Here is a 25,379-nt window from a genome sequence, read left to right on the forward strand (position 1 = left end):
ATCGTCTCTTCAAAAAACATGGTAGCCGGAAAATAGATCGGGTTAAGGACGGATACGACAAAGGTAGCATCATTGAACGTCTGACAGCAACTAAAAAAGTAAAAATTTAAAAAACGCGTTTGCGCCTTTCTTTGTTTTGTCGAAAATATCTGCACATGCTGGCGAGCTATATCTATGAAGCAAGTGTTTGTTTTTATTTAATAAATACTTTATATTCGTTTTGAGGTAACGAATTATAATATAGATAATGAATAGTCAAATCAATGGGGATAAGTATTATGATTTTACATTAATCCCATGCTATTTTTTTGTCAAACTATTTTTTTTTTTTGAATCGTCAATTAATTTAATAAAACTTTTAAAATGATGGTTATAGGTGAAATGTGAACGTTTATTGTTAATACTAAATTCCATTTAGAAAGTCGGATAATGATTTAATGAAGGTAATTGGTTTATAAAGAGATAAGTGTTTTACACCAGGATAATCGGCACTTTTTGAAAGGTCAGTAATTGGTTGTAAAAATTTAAATACGTCTCCTACTCACTTCATGATTTATTTGAAAATTCACTTCTCGAATGTAAGCTTCAATTCTACATATTAGTGTAAGTAAACATTTTATTATTTTTAAGTCAGATAATTCTTGGAATTTTTTACACTATACGTTAAGCAAACCACAGTTAATCTTAGAAATTAATCTGAGTAAAACATTGATGGGAAAAGCCATTAATCACTGTCACAAGTTGTAAAAAATGTTATTCTAAAGTCAATAACACATGATGATGTGTCCAAATGCTCTGTCAAAAAAACAAACATACATCACTGAACATTAGAGTTGGATGCTAAAAAGATCATTAATAGGCTCGATACAAATTTACAAGTGTCAACTTCATCATGGTTCATTTTCTACGTATGTGCCAACAAACTACGGATGGACCGTAAATCCCCGACGGCATCACCAGCCATGTACTCAACGAAATCCAAATGACTTCTTATGAAGAAAGAAAAAAAAGTTAACTGTATCCTTTAGATTTAATATCCGCTATATAGATGATGTTCTTTCACTTAAAAATTCAAAATTTGATAACTATGTTGAACGCATCTATCCCATCGAACTTGAGATACAGGATACAACAGATACAGTTAAGTCTGCCTCATATCCTGACTAACATCTAGAAAATGACAATGAGGGTCGGTTGAAAACAAAACTTTACGCCATAAGAGATGATTTCAGCTTCCCAATTGGGAACTTTCCTTTTTTATGTAGCAACATTCCAACAACGAATATATACGGATAATGTATCTCCCAATTGACACGTATTCCAGGGCTTGCACTTCATATCAAAATTTCCTCGTTTTAATTACTTATCTCCTTATGTATCTATGCATTCCTGGCTTTCCTTTTGGGGGTTCCTGATGACATCAAATATAGACAAAAGCTTCGTATATGTAATACATTACCTCTAATGTTGGACTTCTATTCTCTGATATTATCATTAGCTCATTATGTTGCACACATCAATTTAAATCTGTAACATCAATTTCTGATAGCTGCTAATTTTCTGTATTTTCTATAGGCAAAATTGGACATTAAAGGTTGGTAATTTACTTTATGATTTCTGGTCGAATACCCGTTATTTTTATATCTCATAGATATTGTTGCTTTAAACGTTAATTGACAAATGTTAATTCATAGATGTTCTTCCGTTTGACCAAATTTATCAAATTTTATTTTGAAGATTGATTTTTCATTGTCCAGTTCCCTTTGTGCTGTTTACATTGATAAACGTATAAACTTATATACGTCGACGGGATTCATCAATACAAACTTATAAAGTATTGCGCAATGTGAACCATTCGATAACATGCATGTACATGTTTTATGAAGTCATACAAATGTTGTTATATTTAGGGGGTTCGATGTTCATGTGTTTGACATTTTGTTAGATATTCGAATTCCTCTTAGTTTTTCGACGATTTGCCATTAAAAAATTGGGCCGCTTACTCCTATTTTTCTTTTCATAATTTTAATACATATGAAGTATTGACCCATATGGAACCAATATGATTATATTATATACATCTTATTATTTTTGTATGAATTCTGATCCAATGATTTTAAATGAAGGATGTTCGTTGTTCTTTTTTGTGACTTTTGTCAGATATTTTGACTCCTCTAGTTTGATCGATGAATTGCAATTTGAATTCGGCTGGATCAAACCTACTTTCCTTTCCATAATTTTATCACATTAAGGTTACACAATTATTTTTGAAGATCCTAAACAATGCTTATTGTTGTTTCATTGTTTATGAAAGAATAAAAGTGTATCAATGTTGAATGTTTTATAAGAATGCCCTGCCTATAGATCAATTAGGCCTTTAAAGTTAATATTTGACAAAAGTTATTGTTCTTGGCCAAACATTACTCAATTACAATATTTATAACAGTTTCTTTTCAGTTTTACGTATAAAGGAAATTGCGTAATCATATAATTTGAGGTCAATCAGATCACATATTGTTGCTTAATGTTATTTGTGTTCTTATAATGCTTTTAATGTATTGGTCTAATCTGGATATCATTCACCATGTTGTAAATATGTTTTCCTTGCTATAACATTTTTAGTGCTTCCTACAACAAGATATTCATTCATTTCAAAAATATTGAGAGAACCATTTATTGCAACATGTTCAATGTTTTGTGAGTAAAAATTAAAAAGGACACGGACCTTTCATTTTGTCTTGTCAATTAGTTTCATTATTTATATACTATCAATGTACAAATTTTTTTGAAAAGGCTTGTTATTTTGACATAGAGCATCCAACATCCTTAAACTATAAAAATGACAAATTGCACATCAATCTGTATGCATATTTTCACGTACGCTATCGGGATTTTGGCTTGTGAGCATTGCTTGTGAAACATATATAAGATTAAACAATGCATAAATTTGCATCCATATGTTCATTTTGAAAAATATAGTTTGTAACATTCAACCGAGAACTGAAATTATGTCTAAAAAACACTATTGTTGGTACTTATATCCTTGGACAGGTATTGTTTTTTAACGTATATCCGAAACCTAATTGCAGTTGTGATATTTTGGTTTTGTAGCCAAAAAATCAACAGATTGACTGAATCATACATCTTTATGCTAATTTTGAGGTCGTGTTTAACATCATTAATTGTTTTGGAAGTTTATATTATTGGGTTAGGTGTTATTTAATAGTCACTCTTATTTTCCTTTCAACAATTTTACATTAAGCTAAGTTATGATGTCACGACAAGACTTGATAAAAATAACAGTACATTTGAAAGATGTGCTAATTTGATATACTTATTTACTAAGTAATATTTATAAACTTATTTTTCACAGGGCAATGGAAAATTATCTTTTCTTTGTTGTGTTGTTTTTAACTGCAATAACAGGTAAAGTATACTTGTATCTATGCGAGGTTGCACTTAAATGGGTGATTTCATATTATAACTGTATTATGTTCAAGTACAGTCATATTGGGTCGATAACTGACTGATGTTAAATACGACTGTCGGAAGAATGACACAGGATCAATATTAACTGTTTGTTAATTATCATTCTAATACAATGTATGTCGAATAATACTAAAAAGTAATGATGTTCGATGAATAACCATTTTATTCCCCGATAAAAAAAACTTTCAGATTCTCGACTTTTACACGAGTCATCTCCCATCAAAATGACGTTGCTGACGTATGTAAACACAAAAGACAAAACTTTCAGTTAAGAACTGGTCTGTGGGCTAAAGTGACAAAGAAACAAATATTTTAAATCCATTTGGTGTCGAGGCAAGCATTCACAAACGGCCGTGTCCGCGACACCAATACTTTACAGTAAGAGTCGTCATTTGTTGTACATAGGAGATCATATGTGGCATTTCCATTAAAAATAATTCTCTGGCTTAATTGTTTTGACAAATTATTTGATGCTACAGTAAGACATGTACAAGAGCGGTGCATATCCGAGATTGCCAACCCTACAAATTACTTTCACTTCAGTCTGCACCGTCAGAAAAATAATCTTTTACTGTTGACAATTTTTGATATTCACACATTCTATCGTCCTTAAATGTATATACTCAAAGCAATAAATATAACAAAACCAACTCTAACATTAAACATGCTAAAATCTAATATTTTGCGTAATACCTTTATTTAATTATTTTCGACACCTTTTTGATCCAAAAAAAAAACTTTTTGGAATTTTGGATCATCAATGCTCTTCAACTTTGTACTTGTTTGGCTTTATAAATATTTTGATATGAGCGTCACTGATGAGTCTTATGTAGACGACACGCGCGTCTGGCGTACTAAATTATAATCCTGGTACCTTTGATTACTATTGTTTAGAATTGAAGAATTGATGAGGACTATACACATTTATAATTATTCTATTCAGCCTTTCCTTGTGAATACAACCAGGTCAAGTGCGCAAATGGTCTTCAATGTGTCTATAATTCTAAATTTTGTGATGGAGTGAAACATTGTGCAGACGGTTCTGATGAAGATGGAGAGGTGTGCAAAGGTTCGTTAAAAGAAATCAACTGTTTATTTTGCATAGCATAGCCAGCGTTTTTAGTTTTACTTTCAATGAGTAATATGTAAATTCAAGCAAACTTTTTTTTTAACTTATAACTGAAATTAAAGGTTTAAATGTTTTCGGTTTTGTTAGTGTAGAGTAAATATTGAATGTCCCATTTATTTGTAGTGTTGATAAGGGTGAGAGAAAAATGATGAGTGATAAAATAAAATACTTTCCAAAAACATGAATCCAATCAATGTTATGAAATGTTTCAAAAATAATTGTACAAAATTGTTAAACTTAAACTATACAAAGATAAACAAACACAACAACAAATCAAATACCATTGAAAAGAGTTTTGCAATTGCCGAATTATCTTTTCCTCGGTTACACTTTGCCTTTTGAAGATTAACTTTCCCTTAAAACTAAGATCCCAAATTCTAAACATTTAATTTCGACTTATGACTTTTGTCTGCATTAATTTTAATTAGAATGCCGGCACTTCCTCTGTTTTTCAAATTACTGAACCGACACTGAAAATTAGTATTTTTCATATCTCAGAATAGATTGTATAAGACCAATATTGGATTGAATCAACAAAAACTGACCATATTTGCAGTTAAAGAAACCAATTAGCGGTATCATAAATTAGTAAATTTGTTAACTCATGATGGATTGCATAATACAAATGACAGCAATAGTGGTACACATTCAAACCAAAAACTTGTCTGCATCAGTTTAGAGTGCCAACAATTTCCTCTTTAATGTCAAAGTACTGGACCGTCATTAAAAATCAGTAGTTTTGATATCTCAGGATGGTTTGTAGAATCATTTTGTCTGCATCATTCAAAGGTTACAATATTTATACTTCGTAATATAAATGATATGGCGGTTTCATAAATCAGTAAAATTTGTTAACTAAGGATGATTGTATAATACAAATGGAAGTGATATTGGTACACGCTAACTACAAAGTTTTGTCCGCGTTAATTTCGAGTTGCAAACGCTGCCTCTTTTTGGTAAAAAAAAACTAAACCGTAACTAAAATAAAATAGTTCAGATATATCGGGATAGTTTGTATAACAAACCGCTGTGTTCGTTTCGATCAAAAGTTACCATATTCGTAATATATTATAAAAATGTTATAGCTGTATGATAAATAGGTAAATATGCCGAAATTGGTTAGAAAGTTCGTAAATGATTCAGAACACTATACAACGACTATATATTTATACCAGAAAAAACAAAATGAGTCACAGGGTAACTAGAATAGTACTTCGATGTATTGTAAAATAGAACAATACGATTATCGTTTATATAATCAAAGGTCATGTCTGATATGGAAAGTGTTAACAATTACTAGCCCATGTCATCATGAGCAGACTTGATTATAAACATATTTTTATTTATTAAGATATGAACAGGATTAAGCAACAGACACAACCTATAGAAGCTCTCTCAATATTACATGTACAAGGTAGAATTCAATTATTAACGACTGTATTTAAAGTAATATAATATAGTGGAACATGTATGCTACTTATGAGCACACACGAGCAAATATATGTTTACAGTGCTACTTACTAAATGTAAAGTATATTTAAGTATATAGGAAATTACTCATCATTTATTCAAGTACATTGAAACATGCAAATATCCTTTATAAGTCATTAGAAATATATGTATATGGCTTCAAAGAGACAGTAAGCTTGCTTAGGAGAATAAATGACTTAATGTTGAAGTGGAGGAGAAAAAAATTAAAAAAAAAACTAAATAAAACAAAAATTAAGTAAATTTCAAACAAAACGTTCAGTGTCACTGATATATTTCTGAACAGATTTAAAAATAGCAATATTCATATCATATGAAAATAATCTGTTTCCAAAAAGTAATAATTCAATATTTTTGTCAACATTATCAGCAATGGAGTAAATGGAATCAAGTAGGATCTGTCTTAAATCATTGTACTTAGGGCAAATAAAAAAGAAATGTTGGTTGTACTCAAAAGGGTGATTACAGTTTGCACAAAAAGTGTTCTCGGATAAGAACTGATTAAGCAAATGAGATTTTAGGTTGCTAGCATTATTTCTGAGTTGACAATGACTTATATTAAGCATACCTATCCTTATGTAAGTTCAGGAGCTGATCATACATAAGAACCGTTCATAAGCATTCATATTCACAGGTCTGGTCTGAAAAAGACATGTCAGTAAGCATGTAGCAGTCCTGAAAAAGCAGATTTAGGTCTTGTTTACCAACGACGAAGTTACCTGGCTTGTCTGCCTTCTTTTTTTGTTGGAGTTAACTTGGACAGCAGCCAAAAAGTTAACTTCAAGTCAATTTATGTATATGTTAAGACTGCGCCCATCTGTCAATCAAATGTGTTTCAAAGGCTACACGTATGAACGCTGTAATGTTATGATTAACACAAACAAAAATGCAAACTACAGTTTGTAAAATTATTTAATTCACTTAGTAGTAGTCTTGTTTTGCTTCCAATTTCGAGTTTTCTGTTCAATTAACAATCTTAACTATTCTTTTAAGGTTTGAGATAAAACGGTTATTTCCTCCATAAATTTCATTGAAAAACTAGAACTAATCGCCTTTAATGCACAGTTTAACTGTCGATACAAATAATTTGAAGTTTTGTTAATTTATCGCTTTAAAAAAGACATTATGTTAGATAAAATTATATAATATTCTATTCTAATTCTCAAATATCTTTTTTTTAGACAAACGGGAATGATTTTTTAAATAATTTCTTTTTAAACTGTTGAAAACATAAGTGGCTTGTCCGCAGTGAAGGCCTCATAAAGCGAGAGTCAATCAACGTTAGTCGAATTTTTTTTTTTTTTACCATGAGCCAAGGGAAACGACAAAATAAAAAGAAAATACAACGAGTGCACAAAACACTTCACAGAAATGCAAACGATAATTAACCATTGTAGGAAAAGTTTGTTTCAACTAGAGAGAAAAATGGCGGGTCTTTTGTTTAGCAAAACAATATTATGATTCAGCAATACATGAAAAATAAACGCTTTAATTGTTGTGTGTAACCCAGTCAGCATATATAATTTATATCGTTTCAGTTCGCGCTGATTCTTAGTGCAGGTGTTTTTCAAAACAATTACAGATTATATATATGCTTACAATTAGATATGGGGTTTACTCATTTATGAAACCGAGCAGTGACATTAAGTCCTACATTTAAACCTTTTGATCTAATGTTACTATTTGTATAATATCTATATACAGTGGAGATCACTTCTAACCTCTCATTAGAACTGTCAGAATAATCTATAATATAACTGTTCTTAACTGTCCTAGAAGAGTTCTTCCCAGACTAAATCAGTTCTAGGTAAAACTGTCAGGATCAGTTCTAGGGTAGAACTGTCTAAAACTGTTCTAGGTAGAACTGTCCAAATCGATTCTAAACGTAGAACTGTCCGCAGAACTGACTACATCAGACAGGACTGTATAACAGTTCTAAATGACGTCACTGCAGTAAGGGCATCTTAGAATTTAAAAAAACAACCAGTTCCAATTACTTAACTGTATAACAGCAGATTTTCTATATTTTTACTGATTAAACGTTACATGTAACGTTACAAATATCGAAGCGGATAGAAAGATTATCCAACTCATCGGAGAAATATTTTTATATGATTGCATATAAAGATCATGGTTTACCTTACTTCGTTCCCCGTTTTAAACAGTCTCTTCTAATATATAACTCTGCTTTTAATTCATGGAATTTTAATCGTAATTAACCTTTTTTGCCTCGAATTTACATTCATGATTTAAAATTCTTTATTGACAAATGTTCAAACGAAAAACTGAACAGTGGATGAATTATATGATCTTAATGAAATACGTGTTGTATAAGTATGTACATTTGCACCATCTCGTCAATTTAGACAGACTTATCCATAACGATTATAGATGATATCTGGGAGTCTTGGACGTCAGAAAAATATACACGATCTGAACATGAATGAAACATTTGCCCCTGGACGTTAGGCTGCACACAAAATCAATCATTCTTCTTTGCCTTCTTCAAAATATATTAACAGTATTTCAAGAGGAACACTTCTCATACATGTACTTTTCATTTTAAAGTATATGAATCAGTCATGTGAGTGCTAGATGATGCCGAAAAATAGTTTTGTTTAAAAAAAAAAACAACAACAATCAAGAACCACTGACTTTAGTGACGGTTCATTATTATGGACACAGCATGTACAGAGAGGAAATAATGGCACTCTAAATTGATGTGGACAAACTTTCGTAGTCATGGTAATCATTATGTTTCAACGTTGGTGTCATCTTTATCAGACGATCCGTCCTGACATAGAAATATTATTGGTTTACAACATGTACAATGAGGCCATATATATTTACATGATAAAGTGTGAACATATTCAGTTTTGGTTGATGCGGTCAAATAATTTTGTTGAAACGACTCAGTCTGATATATCGAAACTACTAAAATTTGTTTACGATTCAATATTATGAATAAAAAGAGGACATGCTGGTACTCTAAATTGATGTTGAATTTTTTTTTGTAGTCAATGTGTTCCAATATTGCTGGCATTTGAATTATACAATCCATCGTGAGTTGTAACTATAAGTGATTTTCTATGCGGCTATATATATGTTACAGTGAATTGGTATAATCAGGGATTATGTAGAATCCCTCAAATTTTCAGGGATTATGAATAATCACTGGTTAGTTTAGGGATTATATATTAATAATAACCTTAATATTGTAAAACGTTGGGCATAATTTTTTAATATGAAAGACACAAAAATATTGAAATGTTATACACAAAATAATTAAATGATAAGCACAATATAATTAAATGATAAGCAAAATATATATCAAATAATTGATGTTTTGTTTTTAATACTGACTTTATTATCAGTAATAATATCAAGCGAGCCCTTTTTGATATTGACTGTATTAGTATTAATATTACCAAGCGAGCCCACACGGGCGGGTTTTGGAAGTTAGTATGAAAATATTAAATTGCATAATGATTATTCTTTTTATCGTATTGTTGTAGCAATTGTTTTTAGGTTGAGAATATGAAATAAAATGAAACTGTCATTAAAACTATTTTTATGCGTACAGTCGTTTTGATAAATGTTAATGTTATGCATAATATTATTTTAATTATTTACAAACTAAATTTGGATGGCATCGACTATTACACATTTGCCCTGATTTTCTACTGGCATATCTATCAAATTCACATCTGCTTTTACCACAATATCAACATTAAAAAAAAAACCTTGTCCTCCACATCAAATCAGATTGTACGACACGTCTCAGAGAAATAGAGTTTTCAGCACAAACATCAGAAGGTACAAATTGTACCAATGAAGGGAAATCATCAACCTCAAACTGATTTCTTGTATCAAAGATCCGAGCAGGATTCCATGCTATTTAGCAAGGCGATATCCTTCTTCATTCTTTTCGTGAATATTGACCATTAGTTTTTTGGGATCTCCCTTTCCAGGAACCAATTATTTGTACAGTAAGACTATACAAATCCTTGCTGGAACCAATAGTGTAATTGATTTGAGGTATCATCTTTGAAGCTTTTAATTATTGATAATCCCTGAAATCAAATTAGGGAATTTGTAGAATAATAATTAAAATTATCAGTGATTATTTAAAATCACTGGTCATTTTCAGGGAATCTATATAATCACTCATGATTCTAGTGATTCTACATAATCCCTGAAAAAATAAGGATTCTACATAATCCCTGATTATACAAATTCACTGTAACATATATATATATATATTAAGATTTACATAATAAAGTGCATATATGGTCAGTTTTGGTTGATGCTGTCACATATGGATAGTTTTGGTTGATGTTGTCAAATATGGTCAGTTTTGGTTGATTCGGACAATTAATTTTGTTATATGAGTCAGTCTGAGATATCAAATAATAATTTATATAAATTCAAATGATAATAAATTATATAATAAAGTGCAAATATTTTGTTATACCAGTCTGTATGAAAACTACTGATCTTTGTTTATGGTGCAATCTTTGTTTATGGTGCAATATTTTGAATAAAAAGAGGACATGCTGGCACTCTAAATCAATGCAAACAAAATTTGGTAGTCATTGTGTTCCAATATTGCTACCATTTGTATTATACAATCCATCATTACATAAAAATATCACATAAAAAAGAGCAAATATGGTCAGTTTTGGTTGATGCGTTTAAATATGGTCAGTTTTCGTTGATGCTGTCAAATATGGTCAATTTTGGTTGATGCAGACAAATAATTTTGTTACACGAGTCAGTCTGAGGTATGATAACTACTGATATTTGTTTTCGATGCAATATTTTGAATAAAAAGAGGAAATGCTGGCACTTTCAATTGATGCGAAAAAAAATTGTGGTCATTGATTTCCAATATTGCGGTCATTTGTATACTACAGTCCCTCTTGACCTAAAATTATAACTGAATTACTGTGCAGCTATATAGATTTACATAAAATAAAGCAAATATGGTCAGTTTTGGTTGATGCGGATAAATAATGTTGTAACACGAGTCCAATCGAGGTATGAAAACTACTCGTAAATAGATATCATATTTGTTTACGATTCAATATTTTGAATAAATAGAGGACATGCTGGTACCATAAATTTATGCAAACAAAATTTTGAAGTCATTGTTTTCCAATATAATTGCTGTCATTTGTACAACCCATCCTTGCCTAAAAATATAACTGTATTTCTGCAGTGTGCGGCTACATGTACTGTGGATTCATTATTATTCGTTGGATACCAATTTTCGTTGATTTCGTGGACACCGGTGAACCACGAAATTAAATGTTCAACGAATACCAAATTGTATAAAGGCTTGTATACAGATTTCAGCAAAACCACGAAATTAAATATCCACGAACATGTTAGTTTTCCTTAATCCACGAAAATTGGTACCCACGAATATAAATGAATCTACAGTATATAGATTTACAAATATGCAAATATGGTCATTTAAAGTTTAATTTAAAAACATATTTATTTATAATAGTGGATTTGGAAACAAGTTATTGCATTTGATTAATGAGATCAAATAATTGTGTTATACGAGTCACTCTGACTCCCGGAATGACAAATGTAAAACATTTCAAATGATCAAACTAACGGCCTAATTTATGTACAAAAAATGGACCAAAAATAAATAATTTATGTAACACATCAACAAAAGAAAATCACTAAATTGCAGGCTCCTGACTTGGAACAGGCACATTCATGCAGAATATGGCGGGATTAAACATGTTGTCTTGATTAGATAATCTGAAATAAGACCGGCAAAATAGCAAAACTCTATATAAATCGCTATTTTGCCGAGCCTTATATTTAAGACAGAGTTATTCAAACTTATAAATCAATTCTAACCGTAGAATTTATAAATCAATTCTAGCCGTAGAATTCATAAATCAATTCAAGCCGTAGAATTTATAAATCAATTCTAGTCGTAGAATTTATAAATCAATTCTAGTCGTAGAATTCATAAATCAATTCTAACCGCAAAACTGTTCTAGTTGAGAACTGTTCTAGAAGTAGAACTGACCAAAGATTTGGTCAGTTTTACGTAGAACTGTCTAAAACTGTTCTAGGGTAGAACTGTCAGGATCAATTCTAGGTAGAACTGTCCAAATCAGCTCTGGGTAGAACTGACCAAATCAGATCTAGGTTAGAACTGTTCTAGCTTGAACTGTCTAAAAGGTGTCAGGCTGACAGTTCTACATACTGTCCTAGAACAGTTCTGACAGATTCTGGCAGATTGAATGACATGTTTTTAAACCACATAAAATGCTCAGATAATATGATTTTAAACAGGTTTTTAAATTGTATGTTTAGCATATGTTTGCCCTGAGTGGAAAAGGAAATGTGCTGATGGACAACAATGTGTCGACGAACCATATAGTTGGTGTGATGGGAATGTAGATTGTAATGATAAGTCAGATGAAGATCCAGGCTTTTGTCGAGGTACTTTAATAATGAACTGCTTACTATTTTTCTTGAACAAGGATTTTATTTTTTTAATATCGTTGAGGAGATTTGCTGTTAAATCTATATACTCAGAATATCGTCCAAATTAATTATCATATTCAATATACCATAATACTTTGGTAATCATCAAAATCAACAAATTAACCGTGTTTTTGCAAGTTTAAAAAAACACAGCAATTTAAAAACAATAACATTTGACATGGTAATATATTCCGTTTTTAACTCACCTGGCCCAAATGACCAAGTCAGCTTGTCTTATCACTTGGCGTTCGTTGTCCATCGTCGTCTGTCGTCGTCCGTCGTTTACTTTTACAAAATTCTTTTCCTCTAAAACTACTAGGCCAAATTTATCCAAACTTGACCGCAATTATCATTATGATAACTAGTTTAAAAAATGTGTCCGATGACCCCGCCTGCCAACCTGGCCAACATGGCTAAAAATAGATTAAAGGGGTAAAATGCAGTTTTTGAATTATATCTCTGAAACTAAAGCATTTAAATGACCCTGCCATCTAACCAACATGGCCGACATGGCTAAAAATAGAACTTAGGAGTTTACTGTAGAAGTCTATGGGAAAATGAAAAAAAAAATTAAAAGGGTCACAACTTGAAAACTTATTTAGATAATGATAAGGGGTCTAGATCTTCAGTAACTATTGTAAGACCTGTTTTTAATTTAAGTACTGTCTAAATTAAACTAAACTTGGCTTCAATCATTATTAGGCTATCTAATACTATTTATTATGATTTTTTCCTTATTTTACATGATTCCCAAAATCACAGTAGGTACAGGCTCTTGAGAGCCTTTAGTTATACCAGTAATAATGATGTTGTAACTTGATACAATAATGTGTCCGATGCGTACACAGCGTACCAAAAGCAAATTAGAAGAATATCAACTGAATCACATATACTTATTTTTAGCGGCGAAAAATGGTATATGATTGGTGTAGCAACACTTTTCATGTCTGAACTTATCATTTTATTATATTTTACATTACAAACATATATCTAGATTATAGCTGCAGTGATTACAAGCAAAAGTGCTCAAACGGATTACAATGTATCAGTCAATACAGTGTATGTGACGGCCACGAAGATTGTACAGATAAATCAGACGAAGATCCAGACTTTTGTAGAGGTATATTCGGAACCGGCTGTCTTTTTTTCTCAACATTCTTATTGTTTTGCGAAATAAAATGTGACGTTTAACACATATAACGTTTATACAATATTTTTATACGCAGAAACACACAGCCGGCACGAGAACATTTTTTTCTTGTTTATTTGCACCATTTCATTGGTGCTCTTTTCTTTTGCATGACAGTTCTTAACTGGTGTAAACCTCACACATACATACATATAATACACCAAATATCATTACACTATACACCTTTCTTCGTTCTTCTACACTTATTGCAACATTAAAAAAACCACACTGTTACATATTGGGGGAAATTCCCATTTTATTACACCATTTACAGAACTTTAAATAGTCGGCAACGAATACTGTTCTAAAACGGAAGCAGAAGGTAAACCCTACTTATACGCGTTTCATTGGAAAATTGCACACTATTTAAATGCTGTATAGTTCATCAAAAGGCTAATTGTTTTTTAAATAATACAACAAATGGTTATATGCAGTATATAAAAGATAGATTTATTTTCATCTGCTTTAAGAGATTTCTAGAAATGAAGAAATCTAGATTGTTATTACGTATTGCTATCGGTTTCAGACACCTAGTCTTTTTTTCAAATGTGAGTAGGGTATGATAATGAAATCAATAAGGGTTAAAATGTTGTTTTTTATGATAAAGCTCCACTTGTAAATCACAGCTAGTTGACCGGCAAAGCTTACGAGAAATGACATGCAATCAAATAAAATGAAGCCCATACACTCGTTCACTAATTACGGTAAAAACAAATACGTTTAAGCTACTGATATCTGTTAACTCTGCAGTCTTATATACCAATTTTATGAATACACCTCTAGTTATAGCATGAACACTGTTATGACCACCAGTGAAAGTCTTGGCTTTTTGCAAATTTTCTTTCTGATATGTTTGATTTAGTTTTTATCTTTGCCAATTTTTTTATGAAGTTTTGGTTCTCAATGCTTCCTACTTCTTTTGGCCTTTTTATCTTTTTTTTATTCGAGCGTCACTGATGAGTCTTTTTTAGACGAAACGCGCAAATACATTTTTTTGTAATCCTGGTATCTATGATGAGTTTATTCATACCCGTTAAATCATCATTTTAATTTCATAAATAAATACAAATGTTCATGGTTATCACACATTCAAAATCAATAGTGAAGATGAGAGGTATTCAAAATTGAACAATTTTCCTCCATCACTTAAGACATACTAAAACGCTAGTTGGAATTAATGTGAGCTTGATAAAACTAGAGAATAAATAGCATAATTATGTTTTGCATGCTGAACATATACAACTAAAAAATAAACACATCTGCTTAAACATGTATACAATTTTTTTGCAGCAACGGAATGCGGCAGAGACAAAGTGAAATGTGATGATGGCATACAATGTATTTATAAATCAGATGTATGTAACAAATACACACATTGTAATGACAAATCTGATGAGGATGAAAATATGTGTAAAGGTGAGATATTGTGAGTCAGGTACCTGTTTTTGAGAATTTGGAATTTTGATATGTATCTGTATGGTGATTTGTTGTCAAAAAATAATTAAAAGTGTGGCATGTTTATATTTCATTGCGATGTTTTCGTTATTAAACAGTAGGAATAGAATCAATTTTTAAACTTATTTTCTTTTAACATGAATAGAAAGAGGCTTTGGTTATATATCTGCCAGAATGCAACCCGACTACATAGATATCCTTTTGGGAAAAAAAGTGGTTACATAGTTTAATTTGTCTTCTGGATAACGATGAATGTTATTACTATTTGTTTTGCAATAATGATTCAGATCACAATTCTGAATATGCAAAAGTGAACAATTATAGATTATAACAAGTCCTTTTCTATATCGGCCCCGATATCATCCCGAAACTCCCATAATAGACGCGAGGACCTGGCCGAGGGCATATATGGGTCGAGGGATGATACCATTGCCCATATGCAAAAGCACGTGTTATAATCTGTTTATCACATAGTATACACAAACGTTTACAAACGTAGAATGAATTTTAGTATTTCATCTGGCAAGATCATGCAACTAGTGTCCCCCATTGAAATAACTTCATTATGACGGAGTCCCCAAGCCGTTTGTAAGTACTTGCATGTTATACTGTCAATGTGAAATTTTCCTTTAGCATTAGTTTTCATAATTTCATTAACACATTCCGGTCTCGTTTAATCATTTAATTTCGTGGTTTTGTCCAAGTTTGCATACACACCTTAAAGATATTTGTATTCCGTTGAACATTTTGATTTGTGCTTGCATTTGGTCTTTACCGATTCAACGTAGATTGGTACCCACCAAATAATAAAGAATTCACAGTAAAGCATGTGTGTACTTTAGATCGCCAGAAAGTCTAACAAAGAGTTATAAGTGATTCTAAATCAACAAAAGGCAAATAAAAAGAAAAATACATTTCCAAGATGAAGAGAAGGAAATTCAAAAAGGATTTCTCAAACTTCTCTAAGGTCATCTATGCCTCTATTTCAAACAAATCGTATTTTAAATCATTTGTAAGTTAAGGATTAATATATTATCGAAAAATGACCTTTTAGCAAAGGATATTTCATGTCAACATGGTCAACGCATAAGTACTGACCACCGAACGATTGTTACCCTCAGGGAGGAAACATCTAGAAATAGACGGGCTCGGCCCAGTGATTGTAAAACTAAAAAAAGACATACATTTTTTCAGTTTTGTAAACAAGTCATACTTTTCAGTTTTGTTTAAATATTTTTTATGATGACTCGGTTCGTAAAAAGTATTTTCTGATTAAAAAATTGCCTACTGAGAATTGACTACATTGTAGAAAATCAAATGTGTTTCGATCTCTATTTTTGACACGCACATAAATATTGCTATTATTTTTCCTGGAGTCCATTTTTCATAATGTTATTCGGATACTATTTCTTACACTTAGTTCATTACGGATAAGAACTCCTTTTGTTAAACAGTATTAAGGTTTTCAATTAAGTACTTTTTAACGATATTAAACTAATGTATTTAAACTAGGATTGAGACACTTGCATGGTAAATATTGCGACATTTGTTTTTATCATTATTCTATATAGAGGAGTAATATGAGGGTTGGTTGAATTATCAGGCTATTGTAATAAGGTGTTTTAATATGATGAATGTATACGTCAATTACAGCTAGAATTTGTGAACCTTATGAGACAAAGTGTGCTGACAATTATCAATGTTTAAACATAGATAAAGTTTGTAATGGATATACGAACTGTAATGATGAGTCTGATGAAGATGCAGTTGCCTGTAAAGGTATTTTCATTTACATTTAACTTACTGCTTATGTACAGATATTTCATCAATTTAATTTTTTGTAAAGCACTACATGCTCTTGACTTTGGGGTTCAGTTTTTAAAACAAATACGTTTTTAATTATAAAATTTGATTTCCCACGTATATCATCTGAGTAATAAGCAAAAAAATATTTTCCTAAAAACTATTGAATTGGTATTTATAATCAATTATTACACCACAAAGATTTCAGGAAGATCGCCACGCACCACTGTTGAAAACGTTGAACATATGATAATGAAAGGTATATTGTATTAGATAATAAACGTATTTACGTGGTAAGTTAAACATTGTAAGAGTATTCTCAATCACATCCAAACTGGACAGAAGATTGAATTAGAACCAGGGTTGTTGTCTCTTTGGCATATTCCTCATTTCCATTCTCAATTTTATTTAAGTTATCAATGTCGTAAACGTAGTTCAAATAAATGTCAAAGACAAATAATTCTGAACATTCGACAAGGCAAACAGATTATTATTCTGAAGGACTGTTCTGGTTTTCTGTTTTCTAGAATACCAATGTCCAAGTGGTAGAGTTAAATGTGCAGATGAAATACAATGTGTGCCTATAGACAGTATCTGTGATGACCGTGAAGATTGTCTTGATGGTAGTGACGAAGATAAAGTAAAATGCAAAGGTAAACATTCATCACAACATAGGAGGAAACAAAAAAAGAAGTATATTCAACTAGGAGTATATCCCCTATCATTCGAAACAATTAGTTGGTCGTCAATACCCCTATTTTCATGGTTGTGTTTCGGTTTGTCAATTTATGTCATATTTGCGCAAACAGTCGTTGGAAATGTTGTTACATACTATATTTTGTATGCAACAATGAAAATCCCTCTACGCGAAGTGCAATATAATTCTTGATAAAATATAAAAGACATGTGTTAAAAAATGTTTCTGTAAAAAGTTGCAGGTGGTCGGTTAATATAGGATTCTTTTAACAAGTTAAATATGTAAAAGCATTAATGTTCCAGACATAAAGAGATAATTTGTGATCGTATCTGTATTTGACGATTGATCCTTCTACCTTAGGTCCATATTCTAATACTCTCAGAAATATCACACTAAGAAATATGCAGCTTTTTCTTGATCTTATTTCAATATAAGAAAGATCCTTACCGCAAAATATTTTACACATCAACATTGATATGGGTCATTTTTGAGGTTGAGAAATACAAGGTTCGTTCGATCGGATTATAAAGGTTAAATTTTCTGCCGGTAATAAGATACTCAGTGCTTGTTAAAGAACCATTACAAGAAGGTTTTAATTTTCTAAAGAAAGACTACACGCAAAAATTCTATCTCATTCAAAATATTCATGTCAAGCGTAGGTTGTTTTTTTTCCCAATTTTAATAACTGTTTCAATACTTTGCTCGCCATACCTCTTTAATTCTCTGTTAAATGTATTTATCTCCTAAGTATGCATTCCAGTAGTGATTAATGATGATTAATATTTTTTTCCATTAATGAATATAGACCAGTTGAAGTTATGAAAGTATTGTATCAACCGTCGCCTGTCATAGGGAGTGTTATGGGCATGCTCATTGTTCACAGGGGATTAATAGATCATGTAAATGATTGCAAACAATGACAAAATGTACGAAGTCCGTTCGCAGACTAAATCTAGCGCTATAACCAACATTCCGAATATGAGACAATTTCCATTGCAGTTCGCTATAATCAAGTATAAATAATTAAATGAAGTTATTTTCTCAGTTATTAAACTTACGATACCTTGTTTCTAGGTGTCTTTAAATAAAAATCAATATACCACTGAAATATGTAGCTGTATATTCTTAATTACTTACCCTGATCGAATTATTTCTTTCAGCAAGAGAATGTCGCTATGGTTCTAGAAGGTGTAATGATGACTACCGTTGTATTAGTAAAAACCTGTGGTGTGATGGACACAATGAGTGTTCAACAGGAGAAGACGAAGATCCACATATGTGCTTAGGTAAATATGCATCTCGGTTTTCATAATTATTAGGGACTGTGCTTGTAAAATGTGCTACTAAAACTAAATTACTAAACATTAACTAATTAGTGGGAAAACTTAAACATATAAAACTTATAAAAAAATAAAATAACAAAAATACCGAGCTCCAAGGAAAATTCAAAACGGAAAGTTACTTATCAAATGGCAATAGCAAAAGCTCAAATACATCAAACGAATAGAAAACAACTGTCATATATACAAATATTCATATTCTGTCATAAAATACTGATGAAGATGGAGAGGTGTGTAAAGGTTCGTTAAAAGAAATCAACTGTTTATTTTGCATAGCATAGCCAGCGTTTTTAGTTTTACTTTCAATGAGTAATATGTAAATTCAAGCAAACTTTTTTTTTTAACTTATAACTGAAATTAAAGGTTTAAATGTTTTCGGTTTTGTTAGTGTAGAGTAGGTATTGAATGTCCCATTTATTTGTAGTGTTGATAAGGGTGAGAGAAAAATGATGAGTGATAAAATAAAATACTTTCCAAAAACATGAATCCAATCAATGTTATGAAATGTTTCAAAAATAATTGTACACAATTATTAAACTTAAACTATACAAAGATAAACAAACACAAAAACAAATCAAATACCATTGAAAAGAGTTTTACAATTGCCGAATTATCTTTTCCTCGGTTACACTTTGCCCTTTGAGGATTAACTTTCCTCTAAAACTAAGATCCCAAATTCTAAACATTTAATTTCGACTTATGACTTTTGTCTGCATTAATTTTAATTAGAATGCCGGCACTTCCTCTGTTTTTCAAATTACTGAACCGACACTGAAAATTAGTATTTTTCATATCTCAGAATAGATTGTATAAGACCAATATTGGATTGCATCAACAAAAACTGACCATATTTTCAGTTAAAGAAACCAAATAGTGGTATCATAAATTAGTAAATTTGTTAACTCATGATGGATTGCATAATACAAATGACAGCAATATTGGTACACATTCAAACCAAAAACTTGTCTGCATCAGTTTAGAGTGGCCACAATTTCCTCTTTTATGTCAAAGTACTGGACCGTCATTAAAAATCAGTAGTTTTGATATCTCAGGATGGTTTGTAGAATCATTTTGTCTGCATCATTCAAAGGTTACAATATTTATACTTCGTAATATAAATGATATGGCGGTTTCATAAATCAGTAAAATTTGTTAACTAAGGATGATTGTAAAATACAAATGAAAGCGATATTGGTACACGCTAACTACACAGTTTTGTCCGCGTTAATTTCGAGTTGCAAACTCTGCCTCTTTTTGGTAAAAAAAAACTAAACCGTAACTAAAATAAAATAGTTCAGATATATCGGGATAGTTTGTATAACAAACCGCTGTGTTCGTTTCGATCAAAAGTTACCATATTCGTAATTTATAATAAAAATGTTATAGCTGTATGATAAATAGGTAAATATGCCGACATTGGCTAGAAGGTTCGTAAATGATTCAGAACACTATACAACGCCTATATATTCATACCAGAGAAAACAAAATGAGTCACAGGGTAACTAGAATAGTACTTCGATGTATTGTAAAATAGAACAATACGATTATTGTTTATATAATCAAAGGTCATGTCTGATATGGAAAGTGTTAACAATTATTAGCCCATGTCTTCATAAGCAGACTTGATTATAAACATATTTTTATTTATTAAGATATGAACAGGATTGAGCAACAGACACAACCTATAAAAGCTCTCTCCATATTACATGTACAAGGTATAATTCAATTATTAACAACTGTATTCAAAGTAATATAATATAGTGGAACATGCATGCTACTTATGAGCACACACGAGCAAATATATGTTTACAGTGCTACTTACTAAAAGTAAAGTATATTTAAGTATATAGGCAATTACTCATCATTTATTCAAGTACATTGAAACATGCAAATATCCTTTATAAGTCATTAGAAATATATGTATATGGCTTGAAAGAGACAGTAAGCTTGCTAAGTGGAATAAATGACTTAATGTTGAAGTGGAGGAGAAAAAAATTTAAAAAAAAAACTAAATAAAACAAAAATTAGGTAAATTTCAAACAAAACGTTCAGTGTCACTGATATATTTCTGAACAGATTTAAAAATAGCAATATTCATATCATATGAAAATAATCTGTTTCCAAAAAGTAATAATTCAATATTTTTGTCAACATTATCAGCAATGGAGTAAATGGAATCAAGTAGGATCTGTCTTACATCATTGTACTTAGGGCAAATAAAAAAAGAAATGTTGGTTATACTCAAAAGGGGATTACAGTTTGCACAAAAAGTGTTCTCGGATAGGAACTGATTAAGCAAATGAGATTTTAGGTTGCTAGCATTATTTCTGAGTTGACAATGACTTATATTAAGCATACCTATCCTTATGTAAGTTCAGGAGCTGATCATACATAAGAACAGTTCAAAAGCATTCATATTCACAGGTCTGGTCTGAAAAAGACATGTCAGTAAGCATGTAGCAGTCCTGAAAAAGCAGATTTAGGTCTTGTTTACCAACGATGAAGTTACCTGGCTTGTCTGCCTTCTTTTTTTGTTGGAGTTAACTTGGACAGCAGCCAAAAAGTCAACTCCAAGTCAATTTGTGTATATGTTAAGACTGCGCCCATCTGTCAATCAAATGTGTTTCAAAGGCTACACGTATGAACGCTGTAATGTTATGATTAACACAAACGAAAATGCAAACTACAGTTTGTAAAATTATTTAAATCACTTAGTAGTAGTCTTGTTTTGCTTCCAATTTCGAGTTTTCTGTTCAATTAACAATCTTAACTATTCTTTTAAGGTTTGAGATAAAACGGTTATTTCCTCCATAAATTTCATTGAAATACTAGAACCAATCGCCTTTAATGCACAGTTTAACTGTCGATACAAATAATTTGAAGTTTTGTTAATTTATCGCTTAAAAAAAGACATTATGTTAGATAAAATTATATAATATGTTATTCTAATTCTCAATTATTTTTTAGACAAACGGGAATGATTTTTTAAATAATTTCTTTTTAAACTGTTGAAAACATAAGTGGCTTGTCCGCAGTGAAGGCCTCATAAAGCGAGAGTCAATCAACGTTAGTAAAAAAAAAAACAAATAAAATTTTACCACGATCAAAGGTAAACGACAAGATAAAAAGAAAATACAACGAGTGCACAAAACACTTCACAGAAATGCAAACGATAATTAACCATTGTAGGAAAAGTTTGTTTCAACTAGGGAGAAAAATGGCGGGTCTTTTGTTTAGCAAAACAATATTATGATTCAGCAATACATGAAAAATAAACGCTTTAATTGTTGTGTGTAACCCAGTCAGCTTATATAATTTATATCGTTTCAGTTCGCGCTGCTTCTCAGTGCAGGTGTTTTTCAAAACAATTACAGATTATATATCGACAATATGCTTACAATAAGATATTGGGTTTACTCATTTATGAAACCGAGCAGTGACATTAAGTCCTACATTTAAACCTTTTGATCTAATGTTACTATTTGTATAATATCTATATACAGTGGAGATCACTTCTAACCTCTCATTAGAACTGTCAGAAGAATCTGTCATATAACTGTTCTTAACTGTCCTAGATGAGTTCTTCCCAGAACAGTTCTACCCTAGAACTGTCAGAATCAGTTCTAGGTAGAACTGACTAAATCAGTTCTAGGTAGAACTGACTAAATCAGTTCTAGGTAAAACGGTCAGGATCAGTTCTAGGGTAGAACTGTCTAAAACTGTTCTAGGTAGAACTGTCTAAAACTGTTCTAGGTAGAACTGTCCAAATCAATTCTAAACGTAGAACTGTCCGCAGAACTGACTAAATCAGACAGGACTGTATAACAGTTCTAAATGACGTCACTACAGTAAGGGCATCTTAGAATTTAGAAAAAAAAAATCAGTTCCAATTACTTAACTGTAAAGTAGCAGATTTTCTATATTTTTACTGATCAAACGTTACATGTAACGTTACAAATATTGAAGCGGATAGAAAGGTTATCCAACTCATCGGTGAAATATTTTGATATGATTGCATATAAAGATCATGGTTTACCTTACTTCGTTCCCCGTTTTTAACAGTCTCTTCTTATATATAACTCTGCTTTTAATTCATGGAATTTTAATCGTAATTAACCTTTTTTGCCTCGAATTTACATTCATGATTTAAGATTCTTTATTGACAAATGTTCAAACGAAAACTGAACAGTGGATGAATTATAGGATCTTAATGAAATACGTGTTGTATAAGTATGTACATTTGCACCATCTCGTCAATTTAGACAGACTTATCCATAACGATTATGAATGATATCTGGAGTCTTGGACGTCAGAAAAATATACCCGATCTGAACATGAATGAAACATTTGCCCCTGGACGTTAGGCTGCACACAATATCCATCATTCTTCTTTGCCTTCTTCAAAATATATTAACAGTATACTATTTCAAGAGGAACACTTCTCATACATGTACTTTTCATTTTAAAGTATATGCATCAGTCATGTGAGTGTTAGATGATGCCGTTAAATAGTTTTGTTTTTAAAAAAACAACAATCACGAACCACTGACTTTAGTGACGGTTCATTATTATGGACACAGCATGTACAGAGAGGAAATAATGGCACTCTAAATTGATGTGGAAAAACTTTTGTAGTCATGGTAATCATTGTGTTTCAAAGTTGGTGTCATCTTTATCAGACGATCCGTCCTGACATAGAAGTATTATTGGTTTACAACATGTACAATAAGGCCATATATATTTACATGATAAAGTGTAAACATATTCAGTTTTGGTTGATGCGGTCAAATAATTTTGTTAAAAGGACTCAGTCTGATATATCGAAACTACCGAAATTTGTTTACGATTCAATATTTTGAATAAAAAGAGGACATGCTGGTACTCTAAATTGATGTGGAAATTTTTTTGTAGTCAATGTGTTCCAATATTGCTGGCATTTGAATTGTACAATCCATCGTGAGATGTAACTATAAGTGATTATCTATGCGGCTATATATATATATATTAAGATTTACATAATAAAGTGCATATATGGTCAGTTTTGGTTGATGCTGTCACATATGGTCAGTTTTGGTTGATGCGGACAATAAATTTTGTTATATGAGTCAGTCTGAGATATCAAAACTACAGAAAATAGTTTACGATTCAAAATTTTGAATAAAAAGAGGATATGCTGGCACTATAAACTGATGCCCGCATAATTTTGTAGTCATTGTTTTCCAATATTGCTGTCATTTGTATTATTCAATCCATCCTGATATAAAAAAAAAAGTAGGTGATTTACTTTGCGGCTCTTAAGATTTATATAATAAAGTGCAAATACGGTCAGTTTTGGTTGATACGGACAAATAATTTTGTTATACCAGTCTGTGTGAAAACTACTGATATTTGTTTATGGTGCAATATTTTGAATAAAAAGAGGACATGCTGACACTCTAAATCAATGCAAACAAAATTTGGTAGTCATTGTGTTCCAATATTGCTACCATTTGTATTATACAATCCATCCTTACATAAAAATAGCACATAAAAAAGAGCAAATATGGTCAGATTTGGTTGATGCGGTTAAATATGGTCAGTTTTCGTTGATGCTGTCAAATATGGTCAGTTTTGGTTGATGCGGACAAATAATTTTGCTACACGAGTCAGTCTGAGGTATGAAAACTACTGATATTTGTTTCTGATGCAATATTTTGAATGAAAAGAGAACATACTGGCACTATAAATTGATGCGAACAAAATTTTGTGGTCATTGTTTTCTAATATTGCTGTAACTTGTATATTACAGTCCCTCATGACCTAAAATTATAACTGAATTACTGTGCAGCTATATAGATTTGAAGAAAAAAGTGAAAATAATGTCAGTTTAGGTTGATGCAGTCAAAAAATGTTTGTTTAAACGGGTCCGTTCGAGGTATGAACACTACTCGTAAATAGATATCATATTTGTTTACGATTCAATATTTTGAATAAAAAGAGGACATACTGGTACCATAAATTTATGCAAACAAAATTTTGAAGTCATTGTTTTCCAATATAGTTGCTGTCATTTGTACAACCTATCCTTGCCTAAAATATAACTGTATTTCTGCAGTGTGCGGCTACATGTATATAGATTTACAAATATGCAAATACGGTCAGTTAAAGTTTATTTTAAAAACATATTTATTTATAATAGTGGATTGGGAAACAAGTTATTGCATTTGGTTAATGAGGTCAACTAATTGTGTTACACGAGTCACCCTGCTGACTCTCGGAATGACAAAT

General features: G+C 31.1%; 1 protein-coding gene across 1 annotated transcript in view; it reads left to right on the plus strand.

The window, feature by feature from the left end:
• Positions 1 to 577: 577 nt before the first annotated feature.
• LOC143044367 (uncharacterized) overlaps positions 578 to 25,379 on the plus strand; it is a 90,292-nt gene continuing 65,490 nt past the window's right edge. Inside the window, exons 1-9 of the mRNA XM_076216322.1 lie at positions 578 to 603; positions 3,374 to 3,426; positions 4,433 to 4,558; positions 12,455 to 12,583; positions 13,623 to 13,748; positions 15,108 to 15,233; positions 16,926 to 17,051; positions 17,603 to 17,728; positions 18,933 to 19,058. Of these exons, the coding sequence (XP_076072437.1) occupies positions 3,378 to 3,426; positions 4,433 to 4,558; positions 12,455 to 12,583; positions 13,623 to 13,748; positions 15,108 to 15,233; positions 16,926 to 17,051; positions 17,603 to 17,728; positions 18,933 to 19,058 (934 nt within the window). The 5' untranslated portion in view covers positions 578 to 603; positions 3,374 to 3,377. The remainder of the gene's footprint in view (positions 604 to 3,373; positions 3,427 to 4,432; positions 4,559 to 12,454; positions 12,584 to 13,622; positions 13,749 to 15,107; positions 15,234 to 16,925; positions 17,052 to 17,602; positions 17,729 to 18,932; positions 19,059 to 25,379) is intronic.

The sequence above is a fragment of the Mytilus galloprovincialis genome, chromosome 9 (genome assembly GCF_965363235.1).
Source record: "Mytilus galloprovincialis chromosome 9, xbMytGall1.hap1.1, whole genome shotgun sequence".
NCBI classification, from domain to species: Eukaryota; Metazoa; Mollusca; class Bivalvia; order Mytilida; family Mytilidae; genus Mytilus; species Mytilus galloprovincialis.